The sequence below is a fragment of the Stegodyphus dumicola genome, chromosome 1 (genome assembly GCF_044657685.1).
Source record: "Stegodyphus dumicola isolate Sdum_Otavi_A_Nest chromosome 1, ASM4465768v1".
Taxonomy (NCBI): Eukaryota; Metazoa; Arthropoda; class Arachnida; order Araneae; family Eresidae; genus Stegodyphus; species Stegodyphus dumicola.
This window is the reverse complement of record NC_140768.1, coordinates 275,863,923-275,885,308: the sequence shown is the minus strand read 5'-3', so window position 1 is coordinate 275,885,308 and position 21,386 is coordinate 275,863,923. Positions and strand designations below refer to the sequence as shown.

The following is a 21,386-nucleotide window of genomic DNA, read 5'->3' as shown; positions in this document are numbered from 1 at the left end:
CAAAAGGAACTCATAAACTGATTCATTTCCATTATGAAGTCCTATTGTGAAAGCTGTATAATTGTTAGAGGTGATCATACCCCCTCTGATAGCCTTCTTTATTGTTCGGTGTTGCAAATTCTGTTTTAGACCTGCTGCTGCGATGAGCTTTCGCACGATCATGCTTATGCACCTACTTAGATGATATACCTTTTTTATTATGTAAATTTATATTATATTAAATTTCACGAAAATATGTCTATTAGTCTTGGAGATAATGGACCAAATGAGAAAAGTTTCATAATTTTGAACGTCAGTGTAGATAAATTAAAATCTTCATTAGATTGAAGAATAATATTCACTTTTCTCCAATTTTGTCCAATATGAGTACTTTCCCATTCCCACTTGAATTCAGGTACAGTGAAGTGTACATATTCCCGAATTATCGTTACACTGGAGATGTCGTTATTGCCAGTGTTTTATGCATCTCATGTTTGCATAAGGAAACAAAATTATCCTTCATTTGGCTCAGAAATAAGGAGGAAAATATTAAACATAATATGGCATGAATTTTTTCTTCTTTACAACCTTTTTTAAATTTGTGTATTATTACATATTACATAGATATGATTAATTTGTGTAAAAATTTAAGTATTTACGAATTTTTTATTCATTTTAGGCTTGGCATTTCCGGGGCAGAATACTCCTCCAGTCTTTGACATGAAACGAGAATGGCTAATACCAGAAGATGAACCAGTTGGTAAGTTAAAACAATATAGTGGTGTAGTGTATTGAGAATACGGCAAAGCACACGAGGGCTATCTGCCTAAGGAGAGGGATGCCTTCGTGGAGGACTTTCTAAGGGAAACTGGCTCGTATACACGTTACACATGGGAAAAACCACGAAAACGCCCATGCAGCCAGCCCGTTCGTGGGATTCGAACCTCTGACCGAACTACCAGTGTTCAGCGATTTTACCGCTCGGCCGCTGGTGGGCCTGAAACAATATAGAATTATTAAATTATTAAAGTAGTAATTAATTTTATTTGCATTAAACTCATTCGCGCGGGAAATACTTCTACTTGAAGAAGGAAATCCTGTATAAATTCTCTCGAAACACCCTGAACATTTCCTTAAAATAAAAGGCAGCCTAATTGTAAATTTCTTCGTGTTTTGTAGTTACTTCATAAGCTCGCTTATAAATTAATTTATACACCCGAAAAGTTTATTATGAAATTAAACTTCGACCTATAAACACGTTAAAATTCTTCAAAAGAAAGTATATGTTAAGAAAGTATATGTACCTGCATCTTGAAATATGTCCAAGAAATTTAGGCAATATATTAAAAGTGCGTAATCCAAGTATCAGGGGCGATTGGGTATTAAAATCAAGATATCTCTTTCTCATGCTAGTTTTGGGAAATTCGGGCTTTCTTAGCGAAACCCTATGCCAATCCAGATGGTTACATAATACGATGTCTTATTTTTTGTAGGATTTTAGATGTACGTAAATAGATTATGTAAATAAATGTTACTATTGCATTTAACAATGTAATTTCGCGAAATGTAAAATATGTTAGGCTAAAAAATGGCATATTTAACAAAATTTATTTTATGAACGAAAGGAGTATAAACTTTATATTACCAAACAAACGAAAAACAAACTTTATTTTAGAAATCAGAATGGGGAAAAAATTTAAATCTGAGAGCTTTCAGATTTTAAACCACATAAAATTCAGTTCAAAAACAATATCACAAAAGAATATCTTTAGAATTTCCGATAGATAGTCTCTCGCACTGGAGATAAAAATGTTATTTTCCGTACAGTGATTCCATTGCTCGCTTTGAAATCGTTGAGTTTGTTAATCAAAAATACGTTAAAGTTTTACGAAATATGAAATAGATAATAAAACAAATTCGAAATTCGGGCGTCCAGGTGCCCATATTCGTGTGGAGGATTACGTTATTCAAAATTTGGTGGCTCTAAGTCCCATCGTTTTTCACAATGCAAGAAATATATATACATTCATGCAGATTCTTCATTATTTAACTTCTTTAAATACAGGGCGATAATATTTGGTGGCGACAATTTGAAAAGTGCAAAGGGACATTTATAGGGATACAATGCAAAATGCCGTTTAGAAGCAAATAGCCCTCCTGGGCTACTGCCTCTTTGGGCTAATAATTTAACTTTAGAAAGCAAACGAAAAATAAGCTGTATTTAAAATTTTTGTACGTCTTATATAATAAAATTCTGTAAATTTCACGGAAAAATCTATCTTTGACTTATCCACGTAAATAGTTCCACGGTATATATACTGTATATATATGTAAGAAAAATGACGAAAATGTAAAATGTTAAATTAGCAACGTAAATTAATTTCCCTTCTGTGTTCTAAAAATAGTAATCTCTATTTGCACTGCTTCATTTCGAGACTAATCTATTTCATATGACTCTTACATAGTTCTGATGATGTAAATGGAACTAAAACTCAAGCAGCCAATAATAATTTTACAGCAGTATTAACTATCCAATCAAAATGCAATGAGAACCAAAACTAACTCAGTCTCAAAACTAAGATTTCACCCTGAACATAACGCACTTGCTTTGTATGCTTTGGCCTAAGGTGACTATAGTCTGTCTGCTACTTTTTTCTTACTGAAAATCTATCAAAAAATGTAAACTCCTTGGGATAGGCACATTTAATGTGCCAACTTGTTTGTGGCTATAACATGTTTGCTGAAATAAAAAATTAATATTTAATCTGCCTTCGCCTCCAATTTCCTATTCATTATGGATCAACACTTCTACGCCATCAAAATTTTTTGCTCGTCATTACTTCTAAATTTGCTTTTATCACACACATATATATATATACTCAAAAGTAATAATTCAAAACATCCTAAGGAGATTTCAAAATCAAAGTTGAAAACTAATAGACGATCTACGCAAATTGCTGCAGACTCGAAAAAAATGCAATTTTTAAAAAGTAGGACAAATGGTTTTGTAGAGACATTAGGATTGTTTTGGAAGCAGGGAAGATGAAAAATTAGCAACGCCAATCGCCGGGAATCGAACCGCGAAGCTCTCAGTTACAAGCTGAGTGTGCAGACCCCTACACCACGAAGGCGGGATAAATACCTTTTATACTCCCCCTTTTAAACGGCGACTGGGCTTTTTAGGGGATCCAATCGCCAAATCTTAGGTGAGGAGAATCATCATCCAACACCCTTTTAGTTCGGGCGCCATTGTAGAGACATTAGGATTTTTTGGAAGTAGGCAAGAGGAAAAATTAGCAACGCCTTCGCCGGCAATCGAACCGCGGACCTCTCAAATACGCGCTGAGCGTGCAGACCCTTACTGCACTAAGGCTCGCTAAGAAGGCGGGAGTAATACCTTATAGTCTTAGCTAAAATACAAGTCTCATGCAGGTCCTAACTAGTTTTTACCTCATTGAAAGTTGTTTTTGGAAGGAAACTAAGCTTATATACATGCTTATATACATATCTATTGCTGCCTTTCTTCGCGTTGTTCAAAAGTTTGTGTGATGCCTCTTAAAATTCCATATTCGATTGTTTTAAAGGTATTTAAGCACTTATAATTTATGCAAAAAAAAAAAAAATATTAACGTATGTTTCTTTAAAGGAATCTGTGAACACCGAATTCTCACTCTTTGAAACGCTTGTAGAAACGTGTCCTTGCGCTCAACTTGACCTCAACCCTACTGACCCCAAACACGGAAACGAGACGCTGTTGTTTTTGGGAGTTAAGCAACTAAGATCTTCCTACGTTCAACCTCCGTTTGGCAGTCGTGACACCATTTATTAGTATAGTCTGAATCCTACCGTATTTTGCTTGTTTTTACACTGAGGTTATGATCGTAGTGGATACTGGATGTGGTTTAGAGATAGAATTCTTGGCTTGATAACGTGCAAACGTGACAAATTGGCCTTGAATGTTATATCATAATGCATCTCCCGGAACAAGACACGCAGTTCTGTATGCAGTATGCATATTTTATACCTGTCCGAAATTTTTCTTTCAGTAGCCAAAAACGTGGCAAAAGACTCAGCATTTATAAACTTTTTACGCCTTTGGTAGTTCAGGAAGAAAATATATTTTCTGTTTGAATTACTTATTGTGCACAAACAACTTTGTATTTCCGTTAATTAATTTAAGTAACACAAAACTAATAAAAAGTAACAAACCCAAAACACATAAAGAAACTTTATAATTACGTGGTGAAATTTTGTACTTTGATAGAAAAGGGCGAATATCAGTTTTGCAAGTTTCTATGAAAAGTTGTTTTAGTTTCGACTATTTGAATCATGTATATGCACAAATAAGTATTCCCCAAAGATTTATTTGTTATATTTGAAAAGGATTGTTACGCCAAAAGGGATATTAATCTCCAATGGGATATTAGTCTCGAAACCGCATTTTGCGTCGAAGCACTTAAAATACGCTGTATCACTTTTCAAACTGTTGCCACCAAATATTATCGCCCCGTATTTTATTTAAAGAAATTAAATAATAAAGAATCTACATACATGCATTTATGTTCCATTCATTGTGAAGAAACGAAGGTACATGGAGCTATCTCGTTATGAATAACCTATTCCTCCACTCTAATATGTGCACCAGGAAGGCCGAATTTTGAATTTCGAATTTTATATTTCATATTTTGCACAAATTTAACGAAATTTTGATTAACAAACTCAACTATTTGAGAGCGAGCAAGGCAACACTTTACAAAAAAAAAAAAAAAAAAAAAAAAAAAATATCTTCAGCGCGCGAGATTGTTGGAAATTCTAAAGATATGCTGGCTTGAAATGTTTTGCGATTTTTCTGTTAAATTAATTTTATGTGGGTAAGTGCGAAGAATATGTTATTTAATTAATAAATTTAACTTAAGTTAATAACAAAAAGACAAAAGAAGTTTTCTAAAGCCATCTTAGTAAAAATTGAACATTGATATGAACTGAAAAAACAGAAAAATGTATGCCAACACTTAAACGCTGCATCGGGAATTCTAAACGTATACTCTTATACTGCTTTTAATATTTTTATAATTTTGCAGTTGAATTGTATATAGCGTTAGTGCGAAGGAAATGATGCTTAAATAATAAATCTGAAAAGATTTAAAAAAAAAAGCGTTACTAGGAGTGAGTATAATAGCAGAATGGTAGACTTCGAGCTCAGCGAGATCGTAGAAAATCTTAACAAACCCTTCTGTTCGACCATTAAAATCTGAAACCTTTCAGATTTTTTAATTACATTTTACTTTAATAAGCTAATTATTGCTCATAATATCATGATAGCACTCTTTATTGTTTTCATGAAAATGATTTTAGCTTAAAATGTAAATAGTAAAGGGATTTTACTCACCTCTCCTGTTCAAGATATTTATATGATTACTGCAAGAATATAAAATTTATCATTTTGGATCCCAGCATTTTGTCTTTCAAAATGCAAAATTAGGCCTATTGTTATTGATTATAATTAATTAGTATGAAGAATTTTTCCGCCCTGCAGTAAAAATAAATTTTCTATCCTCTTGTGTATCGTACCTTGTGTTTTATGTAAAACATGGCATCTGCAAAAATGTGTCTGTATGTTTTGATGGCCAGGTTTTTTTTGCCTTAAACAGGACTACGTAATGCTTTTATTGAGTTGGACGAAAGCTCGGTATCCATGTAAGCGTTTAGCTTGCGGCAGCCCACATAGAGTTGAGAAAATCGTGTGTGTGGTCGCAAGTCACTGTTTCCAAGCTTTTAAGAGCCCACCAGCGGCCGAACGGTAAAATCGCTGAACACTGGTAGTTCAGTCCGAGGTTCGAATTCCGCGAACGGGCTAGCTGCATGGGCGTTTTCGTGGTTTTCCCCATGTGTAACGTGTATACGAGCCAGTTTCCCTTAGAAAGTCCTCCACGAAGGCATCCCTCCTCTTAGGCAGATAGCCCTCGAGGCTTTGCCATAATCACACACACACACCAAGCTTTTAAGATGTGTCATACGACATGGTTTTGACATAGCAGACGCAATAATTCGTTCTGGTTGACAGACCAAGAGACATAACTTCACGACTAGTGTCAAGAGATTTCAGCGATCTGTTCTGTGTCCGTCGTCAAAGTCTCTTGATTTCAGGAAGGCTGACGAATCAATGATCTTGTTTTTCCTCGGATATCGTTCCAGATATAGCGAATCAGAAGATGTGATTGAAGAATGCTCTCAGAATGCTCCTGAACTCTCGACTAGAGAGAACAAGAATGTTCCTTAACTCTCAACTAGAGAGACCCCGGTTATCGGGATCCTCACGTCACGAGGACTATAATTCACTTCAGTAACTGTTCTATGTTATCCATGAATTATACATATTTGTGAAGAGCTTCTCGTAATTGTAATAAATAAGTTTTGGGTTTAAAATGCAGTAAGAATTATGCAACTTCACAAATGTACTAATCATTATAGTACGAAGTAAGATGCGCTATCTGACGCAGCCACACCCAAGCTCTTCCAATTTCAGTATGAAATGATACAGCAGGGCATACCTGTATGTTTGATCGCTTTGTACAAACGGTAGATCAGTGAGCATGATCCAAGTTTCTTGTCTAATAAGTGACCATCTAGCTTACGTTTAACATTTTGTTGTGCAAAATAGTCATCTGCTTTATTTCTTTCATATATTCTCAATCCTTTCCGCAGGCTCTTGTGGTGTAATTGGAAGTATATTCGATGCATATGGAGATATTCAGGGTTCAAGTCCCGGGGAGGGCAGTGCACATTTTTCACCTTTCCTGCTTTTTAGCCCAAAGGTGCAGTTTTGCCCAGAAGAGCTGTTAATTTCATTTTGGCATTTTGCGTTGATTCACTATAAACGGCGAATCATTTTTAAATTGTTGCCACCAAATATTAGAGCCCTGTTTTATATTTAAAGAAATTACATAAGGAAGAATCTGCATAAATGTATGTATGTTTCTCGCATTGTGATTAAACAACGGTACCTAAAGCCATCAAATTTTGAATAACGTACGTCTCCATCGGAGTATGGGCATCTGGAAGCCCTAATTTGGAATCTGCAATTTGTTTTATTATCTGTTTCATATTTTGTAAAGTATTTAAGAGTTTTTGATTAAGAGAATCAAAGATTTCAAAGCTAGCAATGGCAACACTCTACAGAGAAAAAAAAAATCTCCAGCTCGCGAGACTCTGTTTCGGAAAGTCTAAAGATATGCTCTCTTAAATATATTCTGATATTTCTGTTGATCTGAATTTTATAATTTAAGTGAGAAGAATGTAATAAACAAAGGTAACACACAAAACGTTATAAAACGCCATTTTGACCATACTGCATTTTTTTCGAACCTGCAGCAGTTGTGCAGATCGTCTCTTAGTTTTTAAATTTTGTTTTAGATATCTATTAAGGAAGCTTTGGCTACTGACTTTTGAGTTTATATATTATATATATATATGTACAACAATTAAAGTAAACATAACACGCCGTATGACATTTATTAGAAAATTCAGGCGACAAGAATAAGCTGTAATATTTATAAATTTGCAGTAGTTTCGAACGTTTAGTTGCAGAAGTGAAATTGACGAAAGGAAAACTTGTGCTCACGCAGTATCAATGCAAACAACTGACTGGAAAATTTGAGAAAGTTCTTTTCAAAAAAATGAAAACCCAGCTACTGACGTCGTCTATTAATAAAAAGGACAACAATTATGAAGTAAATTCTTTAAGAGATGCGGGTAAATTTGGATAATTCACTAGAACGGAAAGAATTTAATGAAAGTGAAATACATCTAGAGAAACTAAATTCCCAACGGAAAATGTATTTTCAATAGTTTTAGCTGCAGGAAAATGGAAAATATGATTTTATAACCAACAATGTTGAGAAACTGAGCATTTATGTGAAACAAACATGAAACATGTTTTTTTCCTAAAATATGTTTCATGTTTATTCCTGAGGGTTTTAAGACTCTTTTAGTTTGACCATTGTACGGTAAACTCTTGCCGAAAGCGGGGTCACGTCATTAACACAGTGCATGTACGTCGAAATAACTTTTTGTACAGTTAACTTTCCATGGAACAAATTGTGTAAGGTATAATTCAGATTAATAAAGTATGTAATTAATTGTTGCAATTAAAAGGCAAATACGATACAAATGATAATTGAAATAATTTTTATTACTGTCTAAAAAATACGTGATACACTTATTTTTTTAAGAAAAAGTTGATTGTTTTTGCGTGGGACACTAACCGACGCAGCTCTTTAAAAATTTCGGGGAAAGAAGCACAGTTTTTCAATTCCTCTTACAAAGTGTCTGTTCTTTCTTCAAATAAGTCTTCCATTGCAAAAGTTATGCATTGTTCTTCCTGAACAAACATCATGCCGTCAGGATAGTTTCATAGGTTGTAGACTAAACAGGCTTTGACAACTGTAAATGGGAATTTTATTTACTTTTAACTTTTGAACGATAAAAAATACTTCTTGGTGCTGTTGTTTAATCCCGGTACAAATATTTTTAATCCGCTTTAATTGAATAATAATAATGTTAGCAATAATTTTCTTGGAGATGTTAGTAAACCAGTCTATCAGCTTAACAGTAGGAAAACTGAATCCTCTTCTTTAGCCGTAGAGCCTTGTCTCTTGGAGAATGAAAATTATTAAAGATCCATATAATCCACTGTAAGCTGATTTGTGTTGGTTTTGCTTAATTTGAGACATTCTGGGTAGATGTTGCTGCTCTCAATGAGATTAAAATTGTTGAAAGTTATGATATCATCAACATATTTGTAGGTGAAGGCAAACATGAGTTTTGTAAATCATTAGAAGGAAGTGCACAAAGAAATTGAAATTCTTTTGAGAAAAGATACACGTTCAGATTTGCGACGAATATTTCGTACCCATAGGGATGTCTGTGATTTGTAAATAAAGACTTTTTTAGAACTTGATATAATTATAAAAAAATGCGAAATTGAGATATAATTTCGGACTATTCAAATATAAGATTGAAAGCGAATCAGGAAAAAGCTTTAAATAGCGCAAGAAAGCAGTTGTAATAGATTTCCTCAAGAAGTGGTGTAGTGTGAAGATTTTTGAGTCATACCAATTGACATTAATAATACTAAGTTCTGTAACTGCCTTAATAATCGGTAAGTTACTGTGGATGATCCAGCTATAACGGAAGTCTACGTTTGTTTTCTCAAAAATTACCTTACAGATTCTTTTCAGTTTTAGCGAAAAAAAATGAAGTCAAAATTCTTCTTATACATATTTCTGGTACCATTAGCTATAAATTTGAATTGTATAGGTTTCTTATGAAGTATTGGAAGTGCATAAAAGTTAGCAGATCTATTGTATTTAGCTCTTTGTGATAAATTAAGCCTTTTAGGAATTATTAGGAATAGTTTATTAGGAATAGTTTGAGTTCGTTTATAGCTATGTTTTCTTCAATTTTAGAAATACAATAGGTAGTTGGTGAATTACGCTCCTTTTCTGCAAGAGAAAAATTGATTTTTTTAAAATGATACTCAAATTGTTGCCAGCTTTATCTAATTTAGTGATTGTGAATTTTTCTCAGATATATTCTTATTCAGCCTGGTCCTATTAATTTTTTCTTCAAAATTTTGAATTTGATTATGTGCCTGTACTATTTTACCTAGTACTTTCCTTTTCCATTTCATAGAGGTAGAAATAGGCAAACTGAATTTTATGCTGGCTTTCAAAATGAAACCTTCGCTACTACTTTTAATGCTGTGTTCTTTGGCAATTTTTGTGATTGATCTAAACTTGGGTCCTTTTTCCATAAGCTGTCTAAATACTTGATCTAGAATTATATCCAAACCGCCAGTAATAATACTATAATTTAAGGTAAGCATCAACAAAAGGTGCATATTGTGTTTTCTACAACAAAAACAGCTAGCCGTCGAAGCTTCTTCGTGATAGTTAATGATCTAGTTACTAACAATCTTAGAATATTTAAAACATATCTGAGCTTTCGTGTGTATTGCAGAAAAAAAAGTTATTGCCTTTTTAAAGATTTTGTAAAAATTAATATTATTGTATCGTGGATGCAGGAGTTTAATAATACAGAAAATTTTAGCGGTCTTCGTTTTACTATTTAATCTAAATTTTATAAAATCTAAAACTAGGTCTTTGAGCCTTTCCTTTAAAGTTGTTGAAGAAATAGTTTCGTATGAACATTGTTTGTTGGAAAAGGCGTATAACTGAGTAACTATAATACAATTTAAAATGCCAACTTTCAAGTTATTTAATTATATTTTTTAGGGAAGGCATTTTAAAATATAAAAATATTGTTACATATCATTCATAAACACAACAAATTTCAAACTTTTCACTATTATTAAGACATTTAAAATTTACTTATTCTTTACTAAACTTGAAGACTCCACAACTTGAAGCTCTAAATACCAGCATATCCATCATATTGGTTTATCAGTTGAGCAAACTGGTGTTTATTCTACACCAGTGGCCAAAAGATTTGCCAAATTAGCAGTTACTGTAGAAAAGACCTCCGTTCCTTCGATAGAGGCAACTGACCTTTTTCGAACTGCTGTAGTTCCATTATAAAAGTTTAAAAGCACTATTTTATGAAAAAATAAAAATAATATAAGCATTTTTATTTTAAGTGCCTTCAACTGTGAGAACCTTCAACGTTTATCTTGAAAACTTTAAAGAAATACCTACAACTCAAAACTTTCAAACAATAATTTCATTCTTAACATACAGTAAAAATTAAAGAATATAAATTCAAAGAAATTTAAACAATACTACAAAAATATTATTCATATTAGGTACCTTCCCTAAGTAAAACCCTCAAATTCTTTACGTAATTTTTATCAAATTCAATAATTTTTTCCCAATTCAGAAATACAAAACTAAATTTTAAATAAATCATAAAATTTTTAAATTATTAACTTTGATCTTAAAATGATTTAAGCAAAATATTATCATCAATAAATCGTAAAAAATTAATTTATTAATAAATGAAAAATTACTTATAATATAAAGTCATTTAAAAACGCAATTTACTCCATTTGAAACTTCGTACCACTTCAATAACACATTAATAACTTTTGATAATATTCCATTCTTTGAATAAGAGCATTGAAAAACGCAAAATGTGCATAAAACACATTACACTCATGAGGTTGCTGACCTTCAAAGCACTTTTCATGTTTTTCTTTCTACGCGATGATCAGAAATGCATAAACACTGTGAATATTCGAAGCCAGCAAGAAACATTAGCCATATTTCTTCGAAACACGTTCGATTTTGAATTTACAGATACTCGATGATTTTCAAAGCACTTTTTGAATATGCCGTTAAATTCACACACCGGAAACGAATTTGATGATTCTCTGGAAGTTTGAGGCAGCAGAGTTCGAAACCCATTGGGGAAACTTGCAGCAGGTTAATCCTGTCTTGACTTTTTATAAATATGTAATGATTTTAAAATGCGTAGATGAAAACAGTGGAACCTTCAACAGCTTTCGATATTGCGTAGATGGCTGAGAAGGCCGTAGTGGCTGAAGGTAGGGCTGAGTGGAAAAGCAGGATGATGCATTTATCACAATTGAACTTGAATAATCATTATCTTTATTTATTTATTACGTAATCAAATCATCCTTTTGCAGACATGTTTCCTAAGACGTCATCTTAAGCAAGTAAATGTCAGCAGCATGGATGAAAAGCGTCTTGCCAACAGCGGAGCTCATGCGAAAAAGGGAAGAGTATCATATAGAACTTCACAGAGGAAGAAGAGTGGGTGTCGGAAAAGTTTCAGTTCAGAATTTTGGTTTACAATTAATTTGATTGGACAATAGGAATCTTCATTAAAACGTTACGTAAGATAAGAAAGTCTGGAACCTGTGAGAAGACATGAATTTAGGGGCAGATTACCAAATTTAGAATGTTAATTTTGAGTTCGCAAGTTATTTTTTTTTTTTTAAACAGCTACCATATTTTGTTTTATCTTACATGTCCCCCCTTCAAAAGAAAGGTTGGGTGAACAATATCATATTTTGTTATATCTTACATATATATACACGAGTATGTGTGCGTGTGTATCAAAATTTTACTTTAATTTGACGTAGTTCCTGAACTCTCCATTTTAATTTGGGTGTTCCTTCCTTCTGTTCCTAAAAATAGTAATTTCATATAATAAATCGTCATAAACTGGGTCATTTGAAAATTAATCCATATAGGCGCTAATGACGCAGATACGTAGCTATCATTACAGCCAATAATTATTTTAAATTTGGGAATTCAAACTTGTTATTAACCAATAGGGTTTAAAACTGTTGATAAAGAACTGAAAATTATTCTGCACCAATCTTTAATCTTAGACATATCACACTTTTGCTATTATTTGCTGTCCTGCGTACATGCTGTCGCTTACTTGTCCTCTATGGATTGTATCGCCATAAGGACGTTAAAGGCCATAAATGTGATCAAGAACGGGGCGCAGATTGCATCCTCCGTGCTGTGTAATTTAAGTTAAGAATGATGTTTATATGTTTATATGTATTGTTAAGTATATTTATGTCTTTCATGTTTTAAGCGTATTTTACTGAAAGTTTTGTAAACTTGAATTTTCGATTGCACAAATATTTGTCTGTTCCTTGCGATTTTTGATTGTTCTGAATTTAAAATGCTATATTTTCTCAACACGTGTTTCTTTACAAAAAGAATTGCGTAATTTTTTAAGAAAGGTTTTACAATGTTTCACACTTATTCTGAACTTCCCATTTCACGACAGAGCGCAGGTGTCTGCTCTTACCAGGAAGTAAGGTCAGCGTTCGCATGTGTAGGATCTGTGACGCAACACGAAACCGTAGAATGGGGCTCTAAAGGACAAATACGTCATATGTTTGCTACCCCCTCCGAATGATGGTCAGGGCTGCAGTTAGAAAACAAAACGAATTTTTTGAGCGCTTTTATTCTTCATTTTTATTTTCCTGTCGTGAACGCCCTCATTAGTTTACCTTGTTGAAATTGAGACAGGCTTTGTCAATGCATTGCGTGGAGTGAATGAACGGAAAGAATAGTTGCCAAAAGTTTGATGAAATCAAATGAAAAATGTTAAAATAAATAAATAAAATGTAACTTTTATGAAAGAAAGGAACTCTTGATTTGAAACATATGGTGGCTAAACAGTGACTTCGTTACGTCCTTTTCCATTAGATTATTTTATTTACCGAAAAGTTTTGAACAGTATAGGCATTTGACGGAAGGCACTAAGAAATGCGTATTCAGTCACTTACGATTTTTTTTTCTCAACACAAATCTCAGAAATATGATTTTTAGTCCGAAGGGCATTAGCCCAGAAGGGCTATTAATTTCTTTTCGACATTTTGCTTCGGAAACTTTAAATGTCCGTTTCACTTTTTAAATTGTTGCCACCAAATATTATCGCCCTATACTTATATTAAATAATGAAGATTCTACAAAAATGTATGTATGTTTCTGGTATTGTGATAAAACAATGGTGCCTAGAGCCATCCAATTTTGGATAACGTACGTCTCCGCCCGAATATGGGCATCTGGAAGCCCAAATTTGGAATTTGTTTTATTATCTATTTCATATTTTTAAAAACTTTAACGAATTTTTAATTAAAAAAATCAACGATTTCAAAGTGGGCAATGGCAACACTGTACGGAGGGGGGGGGGGATTATCTCCACCGTGCGAGACTGTGTATCGGAAATTGTAAAGATATGCTCACTTTAAAATTATTTTGCGATATCGCTGTTGAACTGAATTTTATGGTTTAAGTGCGAAGAACATGATAGTTAATAAATCAAGGTAACGCACCAAACGTTAGAAAAACGCCCCGTTGGGCGTAATGTAAAATCTTTAAATTATATATATATATATATATATAGCAGAGAATACAGCAGAGAATTTAATTTGTCAGACTGTTCTTTTTCCGGTATTTTGCCATATTAAAATAATTATTTTCATTAAAAATCACACGCAAGTTTTTATAATTGCTCAAAATTTAGGTTTTTAGTTTTTTAACGTTGAAATATTTTAATATCTAAACTAAAGTTCCAATTTTTTTTATGACAATTACTATAATAAAATTAAACTTTAGAACTTGTGTTTAGCTCTTGAGTACTAGATTTTCTGCAAGAATCTGCATGAATGTATATATGTTTCTCGCATTGTAATAAAACAACGGTACCTAGAGCCATCCAATATTGAATAACGTACGTCTCTACCCGAATATGGGCATCTAGAACCCCATATTCTTGGAATTTGTTTTATTATCGATTTAATACTTTGCAAAACTTTAACGAATTTTTAATCGTTAACGAATGCATCAATGATATAAATAGGTGAATAAATGCAGTTTTTTTACATGTTTACCTTTACTAGCAGGATAATCTCAATTAGTGATGACGTTGTCGTGAGCGCAATCTTTCCTGTATTAATTTTTATTATTTTTTAATGCAATGCTTAAATAGCAAGGCGAAATATTAATTCAAGCGAACCTATTCAAGTTTCGAATAAAATCGTTATTAATTCCACAATCCCATGTAAGATGAGGTCCGGTATTTTGAATAATTAAATCTCAATATAACCAAAAAAAAATGTATTCCTAATGCAACACTTCTTATAATAACTTGTAAAACTGTCGAACTGTCTAATGAATGTATTACTGAACTGCAGCTTCTCCTGAAAGAGCAAAATTTCCGGAAAACATAGGCACTTGAGGAGGGAAAAAATCCCCATTTCAAAAAGCTGTCTTTTTAGAAAAATAAATATTTAAAAACTCTAGCTATTTGATCAAGAAGCTTTTAAATGAATCAAAAATCAGAATAAGAAAGGCAATTTTATCTTACCGGCAAAGAATACTATTAAATCTTTGTTTTATCTTAGATGAACCATGTCTAATTATCATTTATTTAGTTACCTTAAATATAATTTTTCAATTTTATTGGATGCATAGCATATTTAATTTATTATGCCTTAAATTACCATTCATTGATGTTAATTCATAAGCAATGAAACAGTTTAAAATATTTTAAGTAACTGATTTTCTTCTCCACTTCTAATAGTCTGCCAAAGCGCACATTTAAGGAATCAAATCTTGGGTAAAGTTGTAAGGTATTTCTCCCGCCTTCTTAGTATGGTGCAGTGGTCAGCACGCTCGACGCGTATTCGAGAGGTCCGTGGTTCGAGTCCCGGCGAGGGCACTGCTCATTTTTCATCACTCTTGCTTCCACAATACCTAATGTCTCTACAAAGTAAAGGCATAATATACATCTAGCCGCTTGTCTTCTTGATTATACTGCGTGAGAATTTTGCAAAAACTACAGTTTTTTATTGCGAAATTTTACTTCTTTTTTTTGGTTTGTTAATTGGTTATGGTAAGGTTGGAGCCTATTCTAAGAGGATACAGCTGCCCTCTTAGAATAGGTTCCTTTCATGGAAACCAGTCTAAAGAAACTCGACATAGTTTTTATTACACATGGGGTGAATAAAAAACTCCAGGTGATCGGCCAGTTCATCAAGATAGCTATAATCATCCCCTCGCTACTGGTAGGTGCTCTTTAAGAGAACTGCATTGATTATCCAAAGCTGGAATATTTAATGTGATGATAAGCATCAAAAATATATTTAAATGTATTAGTTTAAATTAGAATTTCTATTTGGCAGCACAGCATCCGAGTTGAATTTTAAATACACTATCTACAAAAATAAGATTCTCGTGGTTATGTATTTTGTTCTATAACTGTATGAGGTATATTCAGTTTAAGTAACGATTATTTTATTTTTTTAGAATCATCACTGTCACTTCTGTCTTTCCGTTTCCCGCCGGAATGGAAACTAGTTCGCGTGTATTTAAGTGAGGGTTTGAGATTGTTCAGGGGTATCAGCAACCCCTATACCGACAATGTTAAATTGGCCATTTTAGATGTACCTTTTCTCAAAAATCTGCTGCAGATACACACTTGAAATTGTTTGTGTGATTAAAGTATACCTATCAGATTATCCTGAAAGGAGTTTTTGAAACATTTTGAATTTTAGAGTAATTTACAGAATATTTTGTTAGGCATAGCAAAATTTAGCACTTTTCTCACACAAAGAATTAAAAAAATTTTTTTTAGTTTATCACAAAAAGGTCATTTCAGTAAATATTAGGAAACTTAATAAATAAGCCATATAAATTTTAGATAGCTGTGAGCAGTAGTTCTTGAGAAAAGCTACATCGAGTATACAAAAATCACGTTTGGAGAAAAACGCGTTTTTATGTAAAAATCATCATTGATAAAAGCATTCGATGACAAATTAAAACTAGATTTTTTTTACAGTTCCAATTTTCATAGAGATTAAAGAATGGTGTTTTTAGAAAGATAAAAGTATAGATAATTTGAAAATGCAAAAATCCGAAATCACAATTTTTTTAAGGATATTTGGTTCCAACACCTCTTAAGACAGGGCGTGTTCTGCCTTTTGAAGGCACTATACTAGATTCGCTATTCTAAGATCAGAGTTCCTGTCTTCGGCGTTGCATTGTACTTGACGATAGTATAAATTCACGCCGGTGAAATTCAGAACCAGTTTCGCGTAAATTACTCTATGTATCGCGTAAATTATCAGTATGTAGCTATTTAAATTTAACTTTGCATTTGAATTTCTACTTTGAGTTCTCGCCGTTAAGTGCCAGCAGATGTGAAAGCACCGAGTGTGCCTTCTGTTCAGATGAACAGAGCTTCAAATAAAAGGGACTTTTGCACATTTTAAAATTTTCTGTACTTAATTTTAGACTTAGCGATAAGTCGGTTTACGTCTGCCAAAGGTTTGATCACAGTTTACAATAGTGAAAGACTTCACTATTGTAAACCTTACAGCCGTATACAATAAATCAAAACCTATACATCTAAAAGCGTACTAAATAAAAGAAATCAAGGTTTTAAGTGTTACATTGACGATTTTGAGTGAAGTCTGGGCTGTATTTGTGTTATATATTATGATGATTCATAAATTTAGATAGAGTTTAAAACATCATATGAAATCAGAGTGCGGTTTGCCCCTGAAGACTTGTCAGAGAGATGTACTTTTAACATAAGATACATTATAATTTTCAACTTTCACCAAAAGATGGCATATCGTACTTTAAGTATTATAGTAAGAAAAAAAAATATAGGACATTTATTTGTTTGTATTGGAAAACGTACTGCTACTAATAATGTAATAAACCACGAATTTCAGTTGCACATTTTGTTTTAAAGAACTTAAATTTGCACATTTTCGCGATATTAACGACACCATGCGATCTATCAATCAAAATTTGAATTAAAAGGGGTCTTATGGGAAGGGAGGAACAAGCTTCCGTCATAAACCTTGAAAGGCTAACCGCATTCTGATACTGCAATTTATTGATCTCACATTACTTTTCTAAATGTGTTTAAATTTAGAGGGCATTCTGTATATTCTTTTTAATACCGTAAATTGTTATCAGCATTTTATCATCATGTTTATTTATCGTGTTTTACCGACTCCGAAGAACAATAATATATTCTATAACATAACTATTACTCTCAAAATATTTAAGGAATTATTAAGTATTTTTTTATTATTTCCAGGACGAAGAGTAACAACAGTGCGAACTCATGATATCGAAGGCGACCCCATAGAATATGGCATCGAATCTGCTGTTTTCTTGGATGGATCCAGCTATTTTACAATCGACAAGAAAACGGGAGAAGTTTTCGTAGGAAGTCCGCTCATTGGATTGGTATGTTTTATTTGTTATTATAAGTACGATGAACATTAATAACCATTTTTTATCACTATTCTTTACTCACACAAACTTTAATGATCCTTAAAGTTTAAACTTTCCTGTGGAACTTGATCAAGAAAGCAAGTTCCAAATTTAGTATCATAGATTTAAAATAATTAACTTACGTTATCTTCCTCTTTTTATTTTCTTTTTTTAAAGTTTAATTCTGAACAGGCTGCAGAATTTAGAGGCGGCAAAACTTTTAGAGTTTAGGAAGAAACCGAGCAGTAGAACTTAAGACGTCGCCCAGTTTGCACGGGGCGGCGAAAAGCCTAGCTTCCGCCCTGATCCTGAATATACAATATCATTGAGTTTTATCTCTTCATTCACTGGTCATAGTGTTAGTAGACAGGGTTTCCCAATCCTATGCCCGCGGGCACTATGGCGCCCGCCGATCATTTAGCGTGTTCCTGCCGCTGTGCGATCACAATAAAAATGTTTTAGTTTTCAATAGAATTCTATGTGATTTGTTTCTCATTTTTAATGAAATAGAAATTACATCCAACACAGATACCTGCGCAAAGCGAAATGTTACCGATCTCTTTTTTTTTTTATGTGCATGTATTATTAACTCTATCCAACTATAAATTCACCTTGAAGAAGTAAATGGTGCCCGTCGTCCAACACATATTCTAGAATCTGCTCTTAGGTTTCGTTCAGATGGTGTTATAGATGTCACAGAGGCATAAAATGCGGGAGTCCCGTTCACACCTGCGATACAGGTTCTAAGCCATAACCAGTAACAGAAACTAAATTTGCGCTTGCGTGGATTGTGTCTACAGCTTTTCCTCTTTGTTTGCCCGCTCAATTGGTTTCGTGCGTTTGCTCTGATTGGTCGACTCTTATACCAAGTCTGTATAAAGTTGAAAACTTCGAACTTTATACCAAAAGCCCTAAACCAGTTTTCGTGACGTAACAAGGCCTGGTCACCTAGCAACAAAGCTCGGATTAAACCAGTTATGACATTTATGCCACCGTCTGAACGGAGCGGACGAAAGGGTTGGGGATCCTTGACCTAGATCAGCGGTTATCAACCTTTTGACTAACGCGTACTATCTAAACAAAAATTGAAAACCTTTAGTACCACCACTACAAAGTACTACTACCACCACCATTCTTGAACAAAGCTCTGATCGCATAAATTTACGAGTGTTGAGAGAAAAAACTCAATCAGGATGATGGGGTTTTAATTTTTGAATTTAATAGTTAAAAATACTTTGCTTCTTTGCGTACCACCTATTTTTCTCTTGCGTACCACCGGTCAAGAACCCCTGACCTAGATGATATACGACGTATGCAGGAAAGCGTTGAATTGGCGAAAGAGAAGGAAAGACTACCTTTATGAATTTCGGATACTCCCCAAATCCTTTGTGTCTTCTTTGAAGGGTTATATCAAAGAAAAGCAGAACCTTTTATACCTACCAACAAATTTCCTTTTTGTTCCAATGGCCGGCTCTAGCCTTTTATAGGCACTGGCCACTAAAGGCCGGAAGCGGTGGCCTCTTTATTATGGAGGCACCTAATATGTGGGCCGCCGTTGCCTCCTATAAAAAGACGGACAAATTACATCCATGCCTTCTCCGGGATTCAAACCTGGGCCCTTCGGTACGGCAGTCAGACTCACTAACCACTTTCCTGTGTGGGTGGTACGTTCTTTTTATTATCTCAACTATTAGCCTTTGTATTTTGATGTTAAAATGATACAGCAACCTCGAACTTCAGAAAATAATCACTTAATAGGTTGAAATACATTATTAAAATGCCATCCAGACGTAATAAAAAACTCGCCTCTTTAATCATTCGATTCTGTTATCAGATATTAATTTTGAGTACCAAATCTGTTATTCGTTAAAAAAAGGAAAGTTCAACGCCACCCATACCTCCGCCAGAAGCCATAAATTACACAACGTGCCCATGCGCTGACAGAGACGTGCGTTAGTAGCCAGTATCACCCTTCCTTTACTACTATTCCCATCTGAACTGTTCGTGCAACTTTAATTACACAGTCCATTGACCTGGATGAACATAAATTTACCACTCGTTTTGGTTCTAGTGGGAATTTCGTGATTCTGTATTTTGGGTCTTTTATTTAATGACAGGTAGGAATTTTTCGAAACGTCTGCTAGGGGTAGGGTCGTTCACAAGAAAGAAAAGACATCTCTCTTCAGTAACGGCTGAAATTTAGTTTTATTTATTTTTAAGCCTTTTTTTTTTTAAATCTGCATTGTTTTGTGTTATCAGAAACATCAAGTAGTTAAGATAGTACGCTTGTTATGCATTGCAGTCAACTCTCGATTATCCGATGCATTACCTCTATGGTTAACTTAAGAGTCATGGTTAATTCAGAGGAAGTTGAAAGAAAACATAGGAAAAATGATCATATTATAATTAATAAAAAATTAATGCTATAAGTAATTTGTAATTTCAAGAAGTGTAATCTGGGAAATAAGTTTTCATTTGATTGCATAAATTAAATCTTCGACAATTTTTATGACGATTTAAGACGGTTTTCATGACGAGAGAAAGGGGAGGTAAATTTTATTCCCGTTAAATTACCCACTTTGCAGCGTTGCTACCTTGTGCACCTAACACGGTTTGACATACATATTTCAGCAACACCTCAGCTTTTAATTAACAGTTCAAAATTAGGCAACTATGACCGAATTCTAGTGATTTAGATGCTCTTGAAGTTGAAACAGTTGCTCTCTTCGCTTAGTGAATGCTCCTACGGAGAGTCAGTAAATCTATCTTTCCAAAGTTTTGAGTTTTAGGTAACTTTATTGGTTAGGATTCGAATAATAATGATAAAAGTAAAACTGATAATCTAATTCGCATCTAAAGAATTAATCACATTATTTAGATCTTATATCAATATACTGGTACTCGTGTTATTCTACGGGAAAATTTAAACTGTTATTTCTTATACAAAACCTTGAAAAAGTTGGCAGTTTATTTTAAAACAATTTTCCTTTGTCGAATAGCGTATACTAGCCAGTTTCTCTTAGAAAGTGAATGAATAACTGCCTAATAGAATGAAGGTATTCATTCTATTAGGCAGTTAGCCGAAGTGATTTTTGGTAGACACTTTCTCCAATAGCAGTTCATTGCGCCATTTGTTCCCTTTCATTGGTTTTATTCTTTCGAGATGAGTGAGTTCATGTTAAAAGAATTCACGAGAGGCTGTCTGTTACATTTGTTCTAAACAAAAGCTCCTAAGATTTTTAAATATTGTGCACACAACTAATAAATTTTTTCTATTTGACAGAATTGTTATTGGTAAATTAAAGGATTTTTATTATGATTGCTGGAAAGAGAAATGGAACATTTCAGGAAAAAGGATTATTTGAACTTTGAAGTTCCTAAAAATATGAGATTTGATTACAATCAAATAATTACTGGACACGGGTGCTTCTTGGCGTACTTGAAAAGATTTGATTATCAAAATAATAGTCTTTGTAGTTTTTGTAGTGCTGAAGGCAACGCACGACATTTCGTCGAAGATTGCGTATTATTGCTACGTGCTAGGGATAAACTTGGTAACATAAAAGAATTCTATTACCAGAGGAAAGAGTTTAGATTTGCAAA

At 33.5% G+C, this 21,386-nt stretch overlaps 1 protein-coding gene across 1 annotated transcript in view; it reads left to right on the top strand.

The window, feature by feature from the left end:
• LOC118182383 (tyrosine kinase receptor Cad96Ca-like) overlaps positions 1–21,386 on the top strand; it is a 97,162-nt gene that overhangs the window by 30,962 nt on the left and 44,814 nt on the right. Inside the window, exons 2-3 of the mRNA XM_085807209.1 lie at positions 659–739; positions 17,605–17,756. Coding sequence (XP_085663335.1) covers positions 659–739; positions 17,605–17,756 — 233 coding nt within the window. The remainder of the gene's footprint in view (positions 1–658; positions 740–17,604; positions 17,757–21,386) is intronic.